Here is a 19,222-nt window from a genome sequence, read left to right on the forward strand (position 1 = left end):
CAGGTAGAGAGAGAAAAACAATTGGGCAGACATAGGAACGGGTAAAGGTCAGCCTGAGAGAGTGAATAGCTGCTAATTGGGACCATTAGTGGTGGTAGCAGTCCATGTGATGACAAGGACTGGTGTGTGGGAGCTGGGGGTAAGGACATGGGAGAAGGTGAGTCAAGTCCTAAAATGATTGAACTCGACCTTGAGTCCAGAAAGTTGCAAAGTTCCCAAGCAGAAAATGAGGAGCTGTTCTTCCAGCTTGCATGGAGCATCGCTGGAACACTGAAGCAAGCTTGAGACAGAGACATTGAACAGGAAACACGGTGGTGTGTTGAAATGGCAGGCACCAGGAAGATCGGAGTCATTTTTATGGACAGAATTTAGGTGTTCTGCAAAATGGTTGCCCAGTTTATAGAACACCTACATCCTTTCTGCTACAATGATCCTAAGCTTCTGATTGAGTGATGAAATGGAGAGGTGTGTGGTGGATAAAATTGAGCACAGAAACCTGAAGAGTTTCACTTGTGAAGAGTAATGGGGGGGGGCCAACATAAACAAAATGCTTAAATTTTAAAGGAAGTGCAAGAACAGAGAACATGCATATTTAGGAAAAAGGATTTTTGAAGTTTATGTCAATGGCATGTAGAATTCCTAGTTTTCTAACTAATGGCATGGAGTACAAAAAGCAAGGACTTACACTAACCTCTTAAAAACCACTAGTTCGGTCCCAGTGGAAGTACTGTGACCAATTTTGGGCTCAACACTTTAGAAAGGAGGTCAAGGAGAGGTCGCAAAGGAAATCTACTGGGATGGAATTTTTGGTGAAAGACTTGGAACAGGAACTGCTGCTGTTCTACTTGGAGCAAAGATGATGATGGGAATATTTGCCACATGTTCAAAGCGTACAGTTTCCAGTGGCAGAAGGGTAAAAAGAAACAAACTTGATGATTATTGGCAAAGTTACCAGAGACAGTTTGAGGTGAGAGGAAATAAGCATTGACACTGAATCAGGAGTGCACTGCTTGAAACAATGAAGGAAGCATATTGAACAATGATTTTCAAAAGGGAATTGGATGATACTTGAAGGTGAAAGTTTGCAGAGCCATGGAAATGCAGCAGAAGCGTGGGAATAATTGGCTCACTCTTTCAAAGAACTGGGGCAGATACAATTGGATGTATCATCCTACCGTACCACCAGAGTAGTTTGTGATCAGTTACTATGACTAGTATGTAAGTTAGCTCGCTGAGCTGGAAAGTTTGCTTTCAGACGTTTCGTCACCATACTAGATGATGTCATCAGTGAGAGTCTCTGGTGAAGCCCTGGTGGTATGTCCCGCCTCTCTATTTATCGGTCTTGGCTTCTTAAGGTGGAAGATGTTATTTCCAGTTTTTCTTTTGTCAAGAGAAGGTAATAGGATCTAAATTGATGTGTTTATTGATGGAGTTCTGGTTAGAATACCATGCCTCTAAGAATTCTCATGCGTTTCTTTTGTTTTGCGTGTCCTAGGATGTGTGTGTTGTCCCAGTCAGTAGTGTCCTTCTTTGCCTGTATGTAGGGAAACTAGTGAGAGTGGGTCATGTCTTTTGGTGGCTTATTGGGGTTCATGTATCCTGGTGGCTAGTTTCCTGCTAGTTTGTCCATTGTAGTGTTTTTTACAGTTCTTGCATGGTATCTTGTAAATAACGTCAGTTACTACGATCATTTGTAGCAATTGCAATGCAATGTCTGGTGAACCTTTTTAAGATTTGCAAATACATTTATAAAAAACGGTGCCTGTCGAATGCTAAATACTGGGGCTAAGGTCTTGCTAGTTCTGTTGCCACAATTCAGATGAAATAGATCAAATCAGTGCAAGCGTTTGGGGCATCTTAAACATAAGGCAATGATGTTCGAAAGTGCACACCCATTTGTACCATGATCCTTTACACTGACACAAGATGAATTTTTTTCTGAACCAGGCCCCACACTCCAAAATTGGCCAAACTACCCTGCAGAAGGGTTCAGAAAAGATTTGCAAGGATGTTGCCAGGATTGGAGGATTTGAGCTATAGGGAGAGGCTGAACAGGCTGGGGCTGTTTTCCCTGGAACGTCGGAGGCTGAGGCGTGACCTGATAGAGATTTATAAAATTATGAGGGGCATGGATAGGATAAATAGACAAAGTCTTTTCCCTGGGGTCAGGGAGTCCAGAACTAGAGGGCATAGGTTTAGGGTGAGAGGGGAAAGATATAAAAGAGACCTAAGGGGCAACTTTTTCCACACAGAGGGTGGTGTGTATGGAATGAGCTGCCAGAGGAAGTGGTGGAGGCTGGTACAATTGCAACATTTAAAAGGCAGTTGGAGGGGTGTATGAATAGGAAGGGTTTGGAGGGATATGGGCCAGGTACTGGCAGGTGGGACTAGATTGGGTTGGGATATCTGGTCGGCATGGACGGTTTGGTCCGAAGGGTCTGTTTCCATGCTGTACTCTATAAGTCATAAGGTTCTGCCAAAGGCACAGTCTCTGGAAAGCTCTGCCAACTGCCCTTGTTTTCTTAGATGTATAGGGTCTTTGGAGTACATTTTAAAGTTCATCTTATTAAAAAAGTTATGTTTTTTAAAAAGCTAACTGGTATATACCAACAAAACTTAAATGATTCAGTCTTTTTTTTAAACTGAACTGATTTTCAATTATTTAAAATGGGTTAGAGATTAATCGTGATAGTTACAAATACTCTCAAGATGTTCACCATGGTGTTCAAGTATTGGCTTTAGCCACTTAGTTATGAATCGAATCAGCTTTTGCCCGTCCATTACTCTTCAGTAATGGAGATTTCTGGGAATATTAGCATTCAATGATCAGCAATAGCAATGAATTGGATCTTTTACTGTTATTAATGCCCACTTTCAAGCTGTTCAATTTATTCAGTTCCTTGTAAAATTATGTTCCACTGAAATAGCTTTGATGGATTTTAAACTCCTCTTGAATAACGCTGTTACTTTGGTAGAATTTGTGGAATTGCATCCACTTATGCAATGTTCCCAAACCAGTGGGGCATGTAAGTGGGATGCCCAATTTCAAAAATAATTATTAAGAATTCTGAAAAAAATATGGCATTGAGAATAAAAGTTAAGGTATTAACTGTGTACTCATTTGTATCAGAAACTAGATGTGAACACTTGAGCAAAAAGGTTATGAAGAAACCACTACCCTGTCCTTCACGTATCTTTGAGAGCAAGCCTTTGCTGCCATGACAACCATAAAAACGCAGGAAAGAAAGTGTCTCCAACTCGAAGCAGCTCTTTGAGTTATTAACACATCACTGAAATGCAGTCACAAGCTTCACGCCAGTGGCTAAATCATTATTTTGTTTTTTTAAAAATTCTTTACAATTTAGCAGTAAAATATATTTTCAGCAAAATCGTTACAATTTTTAATATCGTTAAAATTTTCCAATAATGGTTAATATAATGCATGAGTACGTAAAAATGCATTTAACAAAATGGATCATGGCCAGTCAGTTGTTAAAGGTTGTGAACAACTGTAATATTGATAGTTAAAGTCCACTGAACAGATCCATGCATTCTTAGTAATCTTCACATCAAGAGTTCATTGCAGATGACAAATTGCCTTTTGGGCTGTTTACAATATGGAAACCTTTCTAATGCCTTGCTGCATATCTCAAATATGGCTTTAAAATCAAAGTAAACATCTGCCCCTAAGGAAATAAAATAACATGTCGTCAATTTACTTAACCATGAATTTAAATAATTCTGTGTATTCTAGTATTGGATTGGGAGTCTAAAACATTGGAAATATACACATTTTGATTATGAATAGGCCATAGTTGTGGCTTTGTTGGTGAACATTGATCTAGAGCTGTGTGGTCAGATGTGTCACTCCATAGAGTCCTAGAGATGTACAGCATGGAAACAGACCTTTCAGACTAACTCGTCCACGCCAACCAGATATCCTTACCTAACCTAGTCCAATTTGTGAGCACTTGGACCACATCCCTCTAAAGAAGAAAGGGCAAAGAAAATTACAACACAGGAACAGGCCCTTCGGCCATCCAAGCCTGCGCCAGTCCAGATCCACTATCTAAACCTGTAAAAATCAAGATTTGGAGATGCTGGTGTTGGACTGGGGGTGTACAAAGTTAAAAATCACACAACATCAGGTTATAGTCCAACAGGTTTAATTGGAAGCACACTAGCTTTCGGAGCATCGCTCCTTCATCAGGTGATAGTGGAGGGGTCAATCCTAACACAGAATTTATAGCAAAAATTTACAGTGTGATGCAACTATAAATTCTGTGTGTTAGGATCGAGCCCTCCACTATCACCTGATGAAGGAGCGACGCTCCAAAAGCTAGTGTCCTTCCAATTAAACCTGTTGGACTATAACCTGGTGTTATGTGATTTTTAAATTTGTAAAAATCAAAGAAGCCCTTCCTATTCATATACCCATCCAGATGCCTTTTAAATGTTGCAATTGTACCAGCCTCCACCACTTCCATGGCAGCTCATTCCATACATGCGCCAACCTCAGCGTGAAAAAAATAGGCTAAAGGAATATAGTCCGTGTGGAGTTTGCATGTTCTCCCCATGTAGCGCGGGTTTCCATTGGATGCTCCAGTTTCTTCTAACAGTCCAAAGATGTGTAGGTTAGGTGAATTGACCGTGCTAAATTGCCCCTAGTGTCCTAGAATCCTACAGCCCCTTAGGTCTCTTTATATCTTTCCCCTCTCACCCTAAACCTATGCCCTCTACTTCTGGACTCCCCTCCCCCAGGGAAAAGACTTTGTCTATTTATCCTATCCATGCCCCTCATGATTTTATAAACCTCTATAAGGTCACCCCTCAGCCTCCAACGCTCCAGGGAAAACAGCCCCAGCCTATTCAGCTTCTCCCTATAGCTCAAATACTCCAACCCTGGCAACATCCTTGTAAATCTTTTCTGACCCATTCAAATTTCACAACATCCTTCCGATAGGAAGGAGACCAGAATTGCACACAATCTTCCAAAAATGGCCTAACCAATGTCCCGTACAGCCGTAACATGACCTCCCAACTCCTATACTCAATTCTCGGACCAATAAAGGAAAGCATACGAAATGCTGCCTTCACTATCCTATCTACCTGTGACTCCACTTTCAAGGAGCTATGAACCTGCACTCCAAGGTTTCTTTGTTCAGCAACCCTCCCCAGGACCTTACCATTAAGTGTATAAGTCCTGCTAAGATTTGCTTTCCCAAAATGCAGCACCTCACATTTATCCAAATTAAACTCCAGCTGCCACTCCTCAGCCCATTGGCCCATCTGATCAAGATCCCGTTGTAATGTGAGGTAACCTTCACTGTCCACTACACCTCCAATTTTGGTGTCACCTGCAAACTTGCTAACTACCTCTTATGTTCACATCAACATCATTTATATAAATGACAAAATGCAGTGCACCCAGCACACCACTGGACACAGGCCTCCAGTCTGAAAGGCAACCCTCCACCACCACCGTGCCTTCTACCTTCAAGCCAATTCTGTATCCAAATGTTCAGTTCTCCCTGTATTCCATATTCTGGATTAGTGGTGCTGGAAGAGCACAGCAGTTCAGGCAGCATCTGAGGAGCAGTAAAATCGACGTTTCGGGCGATAGCCCTTCATCAGGAATACAGGCAGAGAGCCTGAAGGGTCTCTGCCCGTATTCCTGATGAAAGGCTTTTGCCCGAAACGTCGATTTTACTGCTCCTCGGATGCTGTCTGAACTGCTGTGCTCTTTTCCAGCACCACTAATCCAGAATCTGGTTTCCAGCATCTGCAGTCATTGTTTTTACCCTGTATTCCGTACATCTCACCTTGCTAATCAGTCTCCCTTGTTGAACCTTGTTGAACCCCTCACTAAAGTCCATATCGATCACCATCTACCGCTCTGTTCTCAATCCTCCTTGTTACTGCTTCAAAAGTCTCATTCAGGTTCGTGAGACATGATTTCCCACACAAAGCCATGTTGACTATCCCTAATCAGTCCTTTGCCTTTTCTAATACATGTACATCCTGGCCCTCAGGATCCCCTTGAACAACTTGAACACCGCCGATATCAGGCTCACTGGTCTATAGTTTTGGCTTTTCCTACCAACTTTCTTAAATAGTGACACCATGTTAGCCAACCTCCAGTCTTCCGCCATTTCAACTGATGATACAAATATCTCAGCAAGTGACCCAGCAATCACTTCCTTAGCTTCCCACAGAGCTTAGGGTGCACCTGATCAGGACCTGGGAATTTATCCACTTTTCTGTATTTTAAGACATCGAACACCACTACCTATGTAATACGGACATTTTTCAAGATGTAGGTAAAAACAATGACTGCAGATGCTGGAAACCAGATTCTGGATTAGTGGTGCTGGAAGAGCACAGCAGTTCAGGCAGCACCCGAGGAGCAGTAAAATCGACGCTTCAGGCAAAAGCCCTTCATCAGGAATACAGACAGAGACCCTTTCCCCACATTCTATGTCTTCCATGTCCTTCTCTATAGTAAACACTGAAGCAAAATATTTGTTTATTATCTCCCCCATCAGGCTGCCTTGCTGATCTTTGAGGGGCCCTATTCTCTCCCTAGTTACCCTTTTGTTCTTCATGTATTTATAATATCCCCTTGGATTCTTCTTAACCCGATTTGCTAAAGCTATCTCCTGTCACCTTTTTGTCCTCCTGATTTCCCTCTAAAGTATACTCCTATTGCCTTTATACTCTACAGATTGATTCAATCTCTCTTGTCTATACCTGACTTATGCTTCCTTCTCTTTCTTAACCAAAGCCTCAATTTCTTTAGTCATCCAGCATTCCCTACACCTACCAGCCTTTCCTTTCACCCTAACAGGAATACACTGTCTTTGGACTCTCATGTCATTTTTGAAGGCTTCCTATTTTCCAGCTGTCCCTAATCAACTTTTGAAAGCTCTTGCCTAATACTGTCAAAATTGGCCTTCCTCCAATTTAAGATTAGTTGTGTTCCATTCATTACATTATAAAGCTGCCAGTGGGCTTAGCATCTTAAATTCCTTAGATTTTGCATTTCTGAAGTGTACATGCATGGGACACAATCCTATATCAATGTTTACACATGAAATTCCTCTGTTGGCTTTCTAATTGCATTCCAGCGTACTGTTGGAAACAGTGAAGATTGCACCTGCTACCTTACTTCTGAGACAGAAATATTGAATTTAACATTTAATAAGATCAGCCTTACTTCAGAGGCATGCAGTGAAAAAACTTGCATTTATATAACCGTTATTAACAGAGTAAAATACCATATTGTCTCAAGATGTTTCAGAGAGACCACTTCTTTAGGAGGAGGTTGGAATCTGCTGAGGCATTTGCACTTCATACTTGCCGTTCAAGATGTGAGGTTTATTACTATGGTTTGTTTATTATATACAGTACATTCTCTTTTAATGTAAGCAGTTTTTGACACCAACTAATCTCTTTGTTTTGCTCTGCTTTTGTGTAGGGCGGTATGGGAGTAGCACTGTTGTCCAACCCTGACAAAATTGAAGCTGTAAGTACTTGGGCTGAATTCTTTCAGTTGTTTGTTGTCAGCTTGTAAGCAACTAAGTAATTCTTTGTGAAAATGCTCTTATGGTTTACTGAGGAAATTTAATGTGTTTCAAACCACCTGTTACTCATAGCTCATCACAGAGCTCAAACTGTGCAGCTTGCTCAGATTCTGTTTCACCGTGGAGGGAGAGGGAATGGTGGGTTATACTTAGAGATTAAGGTCAGAAGGATCGGTAAAAGGTTCAAATGAAATTAAATGCTGATATGAATTGGTTGGGTTAAATGGCTGTTTCTTGACTCTATATTTCATTTCCTTAGTGTCATAATATTGAAGAGGGTTTCACATTGTATCTGGTAAAGTGACATGTCCAACTGACAAAAGACTTTCTGAGAGAGAAAAAAATGACTTTGCTGGAAACTGGTGTTACCTTTATCTTCTCTGTTTTCTAAAGAACAAAATGCTACAGTTTCATTAATAATCAATAAAGGCAAGATTTGCATTAAAATGTAGCATTTTCGAGGTGTTTCAACGTGCACACTCAAGCGTACAAAAGTATTATCTGACAAAGATTTCCTCCATACAGAATGTATGAGTGAAATTTACATTTAAATAAGATGAGTTAAAACATAAAACAGAACAGCATAGGAACAGGCTCTTCGGCCCACAATGTTGTGCCAAACATGACACCTGATTAAACTAATCCCTTCTGCCTATCCTTAGTCCATATCCCTCCATTCCTTGCATATTCATGTACTTATCTAAAAGTCCTTTAAATGCCCCTGTTATTATCTGCCTTCACCACCACCCCTGGCAGCAAGTTCCAGGTTCACATTGTACTCTGCAAAAAAAAACCTTGCCCGTACATCACCTTTGAACTTCCCCCTCTCACCTTACATGCATGTTCCCGAGTATTAGACATTTCAACTGTCAGAAAAAGGTTCTGACTGCCAGCCTTGTTTATGCATCTCATTGTTTTAAAGACTTCTATCAAGTCTCCCCTTAACCTCCACTGCTCCAGGGAAAAAACCTGAATATCACTAGCTTCTCTTTAGAACTCATACCCTCTAATCCAGGCAGCATACTGCACCCTCTCCAAAGCCCCCACATCCTTCCTGTAATGTGGCAACCAGAATTGACCGCAATACTCAAAAAGTCTTATAAAGCTGTACCACGGCATCCTAACTCATGTACTCGATGCCCCGACAAATAAAATTAAGTGTGCCTTCTTTACCACCTTGTGTGGCCACTTTCAGGGAGCTATGGACTTGAATCCCAAGATCCTTCTGTACATCAATGTTCTTCAGGGCCCTGCCATTAACTGTGTACTTTTCCTTAACATTTGGTCTCCCGAAGGGCAGCACCTCATACTTGCCTGGATTAAACTCCATCTGCCATTTCTTCACCCATATCTGCAACTGATTTATATCCTGCTGTATTCTTTGACAACTGTCTACACTACCCATAATTCCACCAATCTTTGAATCATCTGCAAACTTACTAAGCCACCCATCTACATTTTCATTCAAGTCATTTATATATATCACATAGAACAGAGGTTCCAGTATGGATCCCTGCTGAACACCACTAATCACAGACCTCCAGCCTGGAAAACACCCTTCCACCACTACCCCCTCCCGTCTATGGGCAAGCCAATTCTAAATCCACGTGCCCAAGTCACTGTAGATCCCATGCATGTTAATCTTCTGGATGAGCCTACCTTGTTAAAAGCCTTACTAAAATCCATGTAAACAACAACTACTGATGTCCCCTCATCAATCACCTTTGTCACCTCCTTGAAAAATTCAATCAAGTTAGCAAGACATAACCTACTCTGCACAAAGCATGCTGACTGTCCATAATTGGGCCAGGCTTTAACAAATGTGCATAAATCCTCTCCCTGAGAATTCTCTCTGATATCTTCCTAAACACCATTGTGAGACTCCCCAGTCTACAGTTTCCTGGATTATCCCCATTTCCCTTCTTGAACAAAGGAACAACATTAGCCATTCATCAGTCCTCTCGGACCTGTCCAGTGGCTAGCGAGGACACAGTGATCTTGGTCAGTGCTCCAGCAATATCCTCTCTTGCCTCTCTCAATAGCCTGGGATAGCTCTCATGCACCTTTCATGACCTGTGGGGTTCCCACAGCAGTTTATAAGCAGTGATGTGCTTATTTTGTAAAAAAGTGAAAAGTGATCAAATATGACCTACAATACGCTGGTACAATGCACTGATTCACTTCCAAGTCCCTCACCATTCTTGGAAAATATTTCCTGTTCCATCACTGTTACTGAATCCAAATCCTAGAACCACCTTTCTAACTGCATAGTGGATAAACCCACACTGAATGAACTGCAGCAGAGAATCTCCAAGGGGCAGTTAGGGATGGGTAGTAACTGATAGCCAGCCAGTGATAAAAATACGTTGTGGATGTTACCGAGACAGGAGGGTTAGAGATACAAGGAGAAGCTGTGATGTCTTTCCCTGGAGTGTAGGAGGCAGAGGGATGACCATGTAGAGGTTTATAAAATCATGAGGGACACAGAAAGGATGAATAGCCAAGGTCTTTTCCCCAGGGTAGCGGAGTCCAAAACTAGAGGGTATACGGTAAAGGTGAGAGGGGAAAGATTTAAAAGAGACCTGAGGGACAGCCTTTTCACATAAAGGGTAGTGGTATATATGGAACGAGCTTCCAAAGGAAGTGGTGGAGGCAGGTACAATTATAAGATTTAAAAGATATGTGGATAGGAAAGGTTTTGAGGGGTATAGGCCAACGCAGGCAGATGGGACTAGTTTGGCTTAGGAAAACTAGTTAGCATGGACGAGTTGGGCTGAAGGGCTAGATTCCATGCTTTATGACTCTGAAACTTAAAATCATTATCTGTTACGCTGTCTCGAAGGAGCACCACTTTTAATGCAAGAACATTAAAGATAGGGAAAGGATTAACATGTCTGCAGGCGGAGGGGAGGTTTCTCTCTAAAGTAAGGGCTGATGTGTTCCCAATGGATGGTTCACTGCATATAACTGCAGGAGTTCAACTGGTCCAGTCAGCCAAGAATAATGGCATGCCGATTTTTAGATGGAAGAGGTGTAGAAACAATGCTGATAAACAATAAGTCTCGAATAAAGCAGAACAAAGTCATCATCTGTAATCTGAAATGAAAGCCACACAATGTAACCTGATAACTATAGCTTGATACAATATAGATTAGCAATTTTAGATGGTCAAATTTACTGCTTCTGGTTGTTTTGTTTTTGAGATTTCAGATTCAATCAATGGTGTTAGACAAACAATTGGTCTAATAATGTATAGATCCTTCAACAATGATTACGGGAGCAGCGCTTTTTGGGATGCTCCTTTTTAGGGCAGCATGGTTGCTCCATGGTTAGCACTGCTATTTCATAGCACCAGGGACCTGGGTTCGATTACAGCCTCAGGTGACTGTCTATGTGGAGTTTGCACATTCTCACCATGTCGGTATGGGTTTCCTCTGGGTGCTCTGGTTTCCTTCCTCTGGGTGCTCTGGTTTCCTTCCACAGTCCAAAGATGTGCAGATTAGGTGAATTGGCCAAGCTAAATTGCCTATAGTGTTCAGGGATGTGTAAGTTAGCTGCCTTAGTCAGGGGTAAATGTAGAGTAATAGGGTAGGGGAATGTGTCTGGGTGGGTTACTCTTCAGAGGGTCAGTTTGGACTTGTTGTGCCAAATGGCCTGTTTCCACATTGTAGGGATTCTGTGATGATTCAGGGATGAAAATTGATGCATTTACAAAAGTAATGAAACAATATGAAAGAGAGACTTGGAGGAGTTTTACATGGGCCTGAGTGATGTGGCCTTTGGTGAGGTTTGTGGCTAAATCAGAGGAGATATCCAACAGGACCTGTCTCAAGGTCAAGAGCATCTTGCTGCATATATCTACCGAGTGGGTGTGGTGGGTTTTCTGCTGGGCAGTGTCAAATTACCAACTATCGGGGAATTATTGCTTGTTAAATGGCTTGTTGACGGCACAACTCACCTCAGGAATAGGTTAAAAATCACACAACACCAGGTTATAGTCCAACAAGTTTAATTGGAAGCACACGAGCTTTCGGAGCGTCGCTCCTTCATCAGGTGATAGTGGAGGGCTCAATCCTAACACACAGAATTTATAGCAAAACTTTAGTGTGATGTAACTATAAATTCTGTGTGTTAGGATAGACCCCTCCACTATCACCTGATGAAGGAGCGATGCTCCGAAAGCTAGTGTGCTTCCAATTAAATCTGTTGGACTATAACCTGATGTTGTGTGATTTTTAACTTTGTACATCCCGGTCCAACACCAGCATCTCCAAATCATCACCTCAGTAATATTCAGCTTTCTGTCGAACCAGCTAGGCAACAAGAACTCTCAACATGAAATTCAGGACAGGCATTGGGCCTCCATGTTGGACAGTAGGCACCAACTTCTTAGAGAATACTGAAGAACAGCCACTATGGCTGCCAGCTCCATGCACTCCAAGGATAAAGGAACAGATTGTCAACAAGGCACCACATTGGTCATGAGAGTTTTTAATTTACAAATAGATTGGAAAAATCAGATGGGCGAAGGTAGTCTTGATGAGTTCATAGAACAGTTTTGGAGTAGTGTCTTAGAATGGTGGTTTCTCAAACCAACCATGACCCAACCACTTGTCAGGCCAAAGTCTCAACAATTAATTCAATAACATTCCCTGGTGATCATAATTTTCCCATATTCTAGATCTAGCACTGTGTAATGAGATAGGATTAATTCCTGTCCTCAGAGTAAAGGTGGGTAGCATTATATGATTGAATTTTACATTGAATTTGAGGAAGAAAAGCGTGAATCCAATTTGTATATTAAATAAAGGCACTTAAAAGGTCATGAAAGCAGTAGCTAGCTAAAGTGAACTGGCAAATTAAATATAATTGTGTAAAGATAGGTGATAGGGCAGAAGATTCAATAGTATGTTTAAAAATAAAAATAGCAAATAGCAAAAACAATTATTAAAGAGTTTTTTTTAAAAACTGGAATAGAAGTGAAAACTAGCCAAAAATATAAAATCAGAGTTTCTGTAAATATTTTTTAAAAAGAGTTAACAAAGTGGGGATTGGTCCAACAGAAAGTGAATTGAGAAATTAATACTGAGAAATAAGTAGATAGGAAATGATCTGAATTTTTTTTTTGCTGAATTGGTCTTCACTTTTAGAAAATATAAGTAGAGTGACATACCAGAAATAACTAAGACAGGATGTGGAAGGCAGGCAGTCACTTGGGAAAATTATGATCACCAGGGAGTGTTACTGAGCTGATTGTTGGAACTGTGGCCTGACAAGTGGCTGGATCCAGCTGGTCCTCATCCCAAAACATTAAAACAAGTGACGACTGAGATAATTGATGCTTTGGTTCTGATTTTCCAAAACCCCTCGATTCAGTCAAGGTTCCATTTGACTGGAATACAGCAAGTGTAACCTCCCTTTGTTCAAAAAGTGCAGCGGGGGGAGATGGAAAACTGGAAACAGTTTTGATATCTATCTGTCATTAGAAATATTATTAAACATATAACCGGGCAGTTGGAGAATTTCAAAGGAATCAGACAGAGTCAATGTGATTGTGACAGGGAAATCATATTTAGCCAACTTACTGGAGTTCTTTGAAAAAGTAACATGTGCTCTGGATAACAGGGGACCAAAGAGTGTATTGCATTTAGATTTGACAAAGTGTTACATCAAAGCTTATTGTAGAACATAAAATCTTCTAGTGTAGAATGTTGCATACTGGCTCACTAACCAGAAACGGACAGTAATTATAAATGGGTAATTTATCTTTGACAAGTGGTATATCACAGGACTCGGTGCTGGGGCCTCAACCTGTTACTATTAATACAAATGACTTTGATAAAGGGATCAAAGGTATGGCGACTAAGTTTGCTGATGACACAAAGGTAGATAGGAAAGTAAGTTGTGAAGGGGGCTTAAGGGGCCACTATGGGATATACGTAGGTTACGTGAATGGACAGAGATGTGCCAAATGGGATATAATGTAAGCACATTAGAAATTGTCAACTTTGGTAGGAAGGATAAGAAGAAGCATGTTGTCTAACTAGTGAGAGAATGCAGAGCTTTTAAATCTAGGATCTTGGTGTCCTAGTGCATGAATCACAAAAGGCCAGTGTACAGATGCAGCAAGTCATGAGCAAAGTTTATTGAATATCATTGTTTATTCTGAAACAAATAAAATATAAAAGTTAGGAGCTTATGTACTAGACAAAAAAAAACCTAAAAGAACAGTGGATGCTGGAATTCCGAAACACACGCTGCTGGAAAATCTCAGCAGGTCTGACCGCAACTGTGGAGAGAAGTCAGAGTTAATGGGTAGGGTCCAGTGACCCTGCTTCAGAACACGTCAGGGAAGACGAGTACTTAGAGTGGCCAGGTTGCGACAGAAGGTTGGACAGGCAAGGAGTTTAGAAGTGTGAATGAAACTTAAAACATTCAGAGGGAACTTGACTGAGGGGATGTGGAAAGAATGTGTTAAGATCTAGAACCACAGATCACTGATTGCAAAATAAGGGGCCTTCGATGAGGGTGTGGGTCTTTAGAACTTCCTTCCTTAAAATCCAGTGGAGGCAGAGACTTTGAATATTCTTAAGATAGAAGCGAATAGATGTTTGGTCAACAGGGCAGGTAAGAGGTGAAAGATTATCTGGGATGGCAGGGATGTAGAGTTGAGGTGACAATCAGATCAGATTAAATAGTGGAGCAGGCTGGAAGGCTCACAAAAGCTAGTCCTGCCTTTGTTTGCAAAATATCATTAAAAATTATGTGCGGAGAGATTCTGAATGTCATGTCAGCAGAACATTCCTGTACACTGCTCAGCTGATCCAGACTAAGAATAGTTCTGCCATTTTCTTTGACTTCACTGAACTGTTCACCCGATGATGAATGCCCTTCTTCCCCTCATAACTGTTTAATAATGCAGAGTCTTCAGGTGGTTTGCAGAAAGATGGATAACCTCCAACATCAGTCAGAGCAAGACTGACCATATAAATCATTTCACTGGGCTAGGTACATCACCTTATGCCGTTTTCATACATTTTGGGTTATGCCATAAAGCAGTTCAGATGATGTTCCCAGTAGCAAAATTAAACAGATTCTTCCTTCTGAATCTTTTGAAGTTCAGAGGGGTTTGACATTTCCAAGGTAATCTCCGTGTCCATGAAAAAGTGTGCTGAAAGGTTGTTTGTTCTCTCTCTCTCTCTCTCTCTCTCTCTGGTTGAAGGCTGTCCTCTGTGCTATTATTGGGTAAATTGCCAACAAGTCATTGCAGAATATCTGTCAACTTTGTTTAGCTTTCTCAAAGATGGTTTCATTATAGTGTTGTATCCATTAGTGTTTTAGTCAAAAAAGCAGTGGGAAGGTGTGGGATTCAACAGTTCAAATTAAACAAAAAGGTCCTGTCTGTCCTGAGCATCATTACTTGGTTAAGGGAGCTGAATCATTGCCAGGCTACAGTACAGAAGCAGGCGAATAGGAAAACAGGGAATGTAGTAAATGTTTGATGTGTTTTTTTACAGTTCTTCTAAATATTTCCAAATCCTTCAAATAGTTTCCCACGATAATGGGCTGTTATTTTTCTGGAACAAACGTAAATGGTTTTTATTTAGCATTTTTCTTTAATAAATAGGCACAGGGAAGAAATTTCTTTGCTTCCCTGTCTTTCTCTCGCTGTTGAATCTTTCTTTCTTTCCCTCCCTTTCTTTCCCTTTCTGGATCAGCTATTAATTTACCTTGTTTGCTTCAGATTCTGCGCCACACAATCTTTTTTGTTCTGATCGGCTAATGACATTTAACATCGCTCGCCCTTCATAAGCGCTATGGTAATTTCCTCTCCCATGAACAATAACTCCCTGTCCAAAGTGTCACTGTAATTAAAAGCCTTACCAACAGACAGTGTTGGCTGCAGTGAAATCTGTTGCTATGTTTCAATTTGTTGAAGATTGGCTGGGAAAGCATCTAATCTACAATTTTTAGCTGTGCTAAGTGTGCAGCTGTTTATTTGATCAAACTGCTTACAGATATTATCTTTTCCATTGTTGTAAGATGAGACTAAGTCTCACTTGTGTGATATTAGTTGAGCACATTATTCTTTAAGCATCGACAAATAACAAACTGCAGTAATCTTAGGTAGCTGAAGGACACTGCCTGTAGTTAACAGACCTGAACGTTCAATCTCAGCTGATACTTCAGTGCACCGTAAAGTTTGGGTTATTGGAGGTGCTGACCTTTGGATGAGATGTCAAAAAAATCATCAGGGGAATGCAAAACACGTCAACCCTCCAAAAGCCAATTTTTGAAAAAAAAACAGTCTGGTGGTTTGTGTGGGGTCTTGCTCTATCGTTGAGCTCACCTTGCAATAGCAATAACATTTCAGGAACAATTCAGAAATTGGCTGCAGGCAAAGTACCCCAGTTACAGAAATCTGCAAGCTTCAGTAAAGCTTAGAAAGGAAAAGCAAAATTGGAAAGGAACATCTTCTCCTCCAAACCCTTTTCTTAATGTGAACCTATGTCTGGCAGCAGAGGTAGAGTTGAAAAATGTGTTGCTGGAAAAGTGCAGCAGGTCAGGCAGCATCCAAGGAGCAGGAGAATCGACGTTTCGGGCATAAGCCCTTCAGAAAAATTCCTGAAGAAGGGCTTATGCCCGAAATGTCGATTCTCCTGCTCCTTGGATGCTGCCTGACTTGCTGCGCTTTTCCAGCAATACATTTTTCAGCTTTGATCTCCAGCATCTGCATTCCTCACCTTCTCCTAGCAGAGGTAGAGTTCCCAACACTACCCAGTTTGGAGGGGAGTCTAGCAGCGATAGCAATTAATTTCCTCATTGTTGCTGCTGGTGACAGAGGAGAAGGGATCACTGTGTTTGTGGTTTGAGCATGTGCAGTGCTCTGGTTACAAATCGCCTTATCTGAGTTCTGCTGGTGCCCCGGTTATTCGCAGCTCTTTGCTTCGTTGCTATTTGGGAGGGTGACAGTTTTGGGATCAATATAAGTAATCATTAGAAATCCCTACAGTGTGGAAACAGGCCCTTCGGCCCAACAAGTCCACACCAACTCTCCGAAGAGTGACCTATCCAGATCCATTTCCCTACGTTTACCCCCGACTAATGCACCTAACCTACACATCCCCGAAAACTATGGAACAATTTAGTGCAGCCAAATAACCTAACCTGCACATCTTTGGATTGTGGGTGGAAACCAGAGCACCCAGAGGAACCCCACGCAGTCACAGGGAGAATGTACAAACTCCACACAGACAGTCACCCGAGGCTGGAATCGAACCCGGATTCATGGCACTGTGAGGCAAGAAACTCCAGATCTGGCTAAAGGTGCGACAGAGAAGTATAAACTGGTGGAGGATGAGTTCATATAAGCCTGTGACTTGTGCTGTTTTGTAATGTATTTTGTTACTGGAATTGGATATCTCCATTGCTTTTTCCTGTGTACAGAGGCCTTACCTCTCTGAAAGCTGGGAGTTCGTGGTGGTGGGTAGGAATTGGTGAATTGAACAGGATTTGGTTTTGGTTTTATTTTTAAAATTTACTATGTTTTATAAAATGTCAAAAAATTGCATGAAACCTTGGCCAGAGGTTTCTCACGTTGGTTATGCTTTAGATGAATCAGTAGTTGGTGTTTTTCCTTCTGAAGAGTGTTTGTTGAAACATCATAGAAGTAGTTTTTGTTTAAAAGTTACTTATCCTTAAATCTATTCGTTTATGTTCTTTCACTGATTTAAAACACTGTTGTTTTCCTCCCCAAAATCTGAGTCGTTATCTGGTTTGCTGATATTGAGACACCCAACTAAAATAAATTCGATATATTTACAAATCTTTTTAACAATTATAAATAGTGAGAACGTGAGGGCAGGCAATGGCCTAGTGGTATTATAACTGGACTGTTAATAAAGAGACCCAGCTAGTGCTCTGGAGACTTGGGTTCAAATCTTGCCACAAATTTCAATTTGGTGGAATTTGAATTCAGTAAAAATCTGGAATTAAAGATTTAAGGATGGGACTCGGCAAGATGGTGGCGATTCTGTAGAACTGCTGTGGACAGCTCCGCCTAACAGCCAAGGCATACTGGTGTTTTTTTCCATCCCTGGCCAACTTATGTGGTGGAAATATTAGTTTAAAACCTTACAGAACACCTATTTGTTAAAATTTGGCAGTGGGAAGGATGCCAAAGGGAAAGGGAGCAAGCAAGCAGCAGCAAGGGAGGACACTCCCCTGGAACACCAGGAATACCAGAGAGAGCAGTAACAGCAGCCTCTCCTGAACCCCCTGGAGACCTGACAGACTCACAGGAATTGACTGCAGCGATGGAGAGACTTGCCTTGAAAGCTGGGGCTGCGATTGAGGAGATCCGTGCCTAGGTCCAGCCTATCGCATCCATGCTGCAGAAGCACGAGCAGGAGATCCAGGGCCTCGGGGAGAGGCTGGAGGAGGTGGAGGGTCAAACTAAGGCCTCGGAAGCTGCGATGGAGTCCTCATCCAGTCGGATCCAGATGCTGGAGCGAGAGGTGCGGGCCTTGTGCGACCATATCGACGACCTCGAAAATCGAGGTCGGGGGATAAATCTCCGAATTGTCGGGCTTCCTGAAGGTGAGGAAGGTGAGCAGTCAGTCAGCTTCTTTGAAGTTTTTAGGCCTTCACATCGAGTCCAGCAGGCTACAGACTGAAAAGGTTTATCCGGTTACAGTGTACAGGTCAGGGCCGGTGCAGCGCCCCTGGCCAGTCCTAGTGCACTTCCACTCATATAAGGACAAGCAAAAAGTGATAGAAGCTTCCAGATCCCTGGGAAAAGACCCGCAGGCACTGCTGTACAAGGGGTCAAAAATCATGTTTTTCCAGGATTTCTCTGCAGCTTTAATTCGAAAGAGGAAGTCCTTCGATGAAGTTAAAAAGAGGCCGAGGAACCTGGGCATCCAATACTCCATGAGATACCCCACAGTGCTCCATTTCAGCCACGAGGACTCAGTTTATACATTTGACTCGCGGATAAAAGTAAAAACTTTGTAGACACTTTAAAATAGATGGATTGGCCTGAAGAATATGGTTAATATTTGTTCTCTTTTCTATCTTTCCCCATGTTTTCCCTTTTTTTAAAATTCCTTTCTTTCTCCCTAATAATTTCCTTTTTGGAAAGGGGGGAAAAGACTTTGGAATAAGTTGTTCCTTTTTTTTTAATAACTGGATTTTCTGTTGGGAAATTTTGTGGATGTTCTTTGTTGTCTCTCTCCCTTTTTTTTTGTTTCTTCTGTTTCTTTTAGTCACAAGGAGGGGTGACATGAAGCCAGGGATAGCTGGAGTGCTCATCCTGACTTGGTCTTTTTTCTGTTGACTTAACGATCATCTCCTTGTTGTTTTTTCTGGCCTAAGGCTGGCGCACAGTCTGGGTTTGAAGGAGCTGTGAAGGAGGGGATGGGTAGGGTGAGTGCCCCCTCTGGGCAGGGGGAAGAGTCTTCCATTCAAGGTTTTAGAGTTGGGTTTTGTTTGTGGTTTTTGGTAGTAATAGTTTATAGTTATGATAGAGTAGTTTTTGTATATGTAGTTCTTCGACTCTTGAGTCTTTATTTACTTATGCTTGGCGCTTTGTAAGCAGGGTTCTCCCTCCCAGGGGTTCAAGGGTCTCTGAACGGGGA

At 41.7% G+C, this 19,222-nt stretch overlaps 1 protein-coding gene across 2 annotated transcripts in view; it reads left to right on the top strand.

Annotated features, from left to right (window-relative positions):
• The window catches only part of dus2 (dihydrouridine synthase 2), a 115,476-nt gene that overhangs the window by 40,503 nt on the left and 55,751 nt on the right, over positions 1-19,222 (top strand). For both annotated transcript variants that reach the window (XM_072547411.1, XM_072547410.1), the window contains one exon: positions 7,478-7,525. In XM_072547411.1, the coding sequence (XP_072403512.1) occupies positions 7,478-7,525 (48 nt within the window). The remainder of the gene's footprint in view (positions 1-7,477; positions 7,526-19,222) is intronic.

Source organism: Chiloscyllium punctatum, chromosome 26, assembly GCF_047496795.1.
Source record: "Chiloscyllium punctatum isolate Juve2018m chromosome 26, sChiPun1.3, whole genome shotgun sequence".
Classification (NCBI taxonomy): domain Eukaryota; kingdom Metazoa; phylum Chordata; class Chondrichthyes; order Orectolobiformes; family Hemiscylliidae; genus Chiloscyllium; species Chiloscyllium punctatum.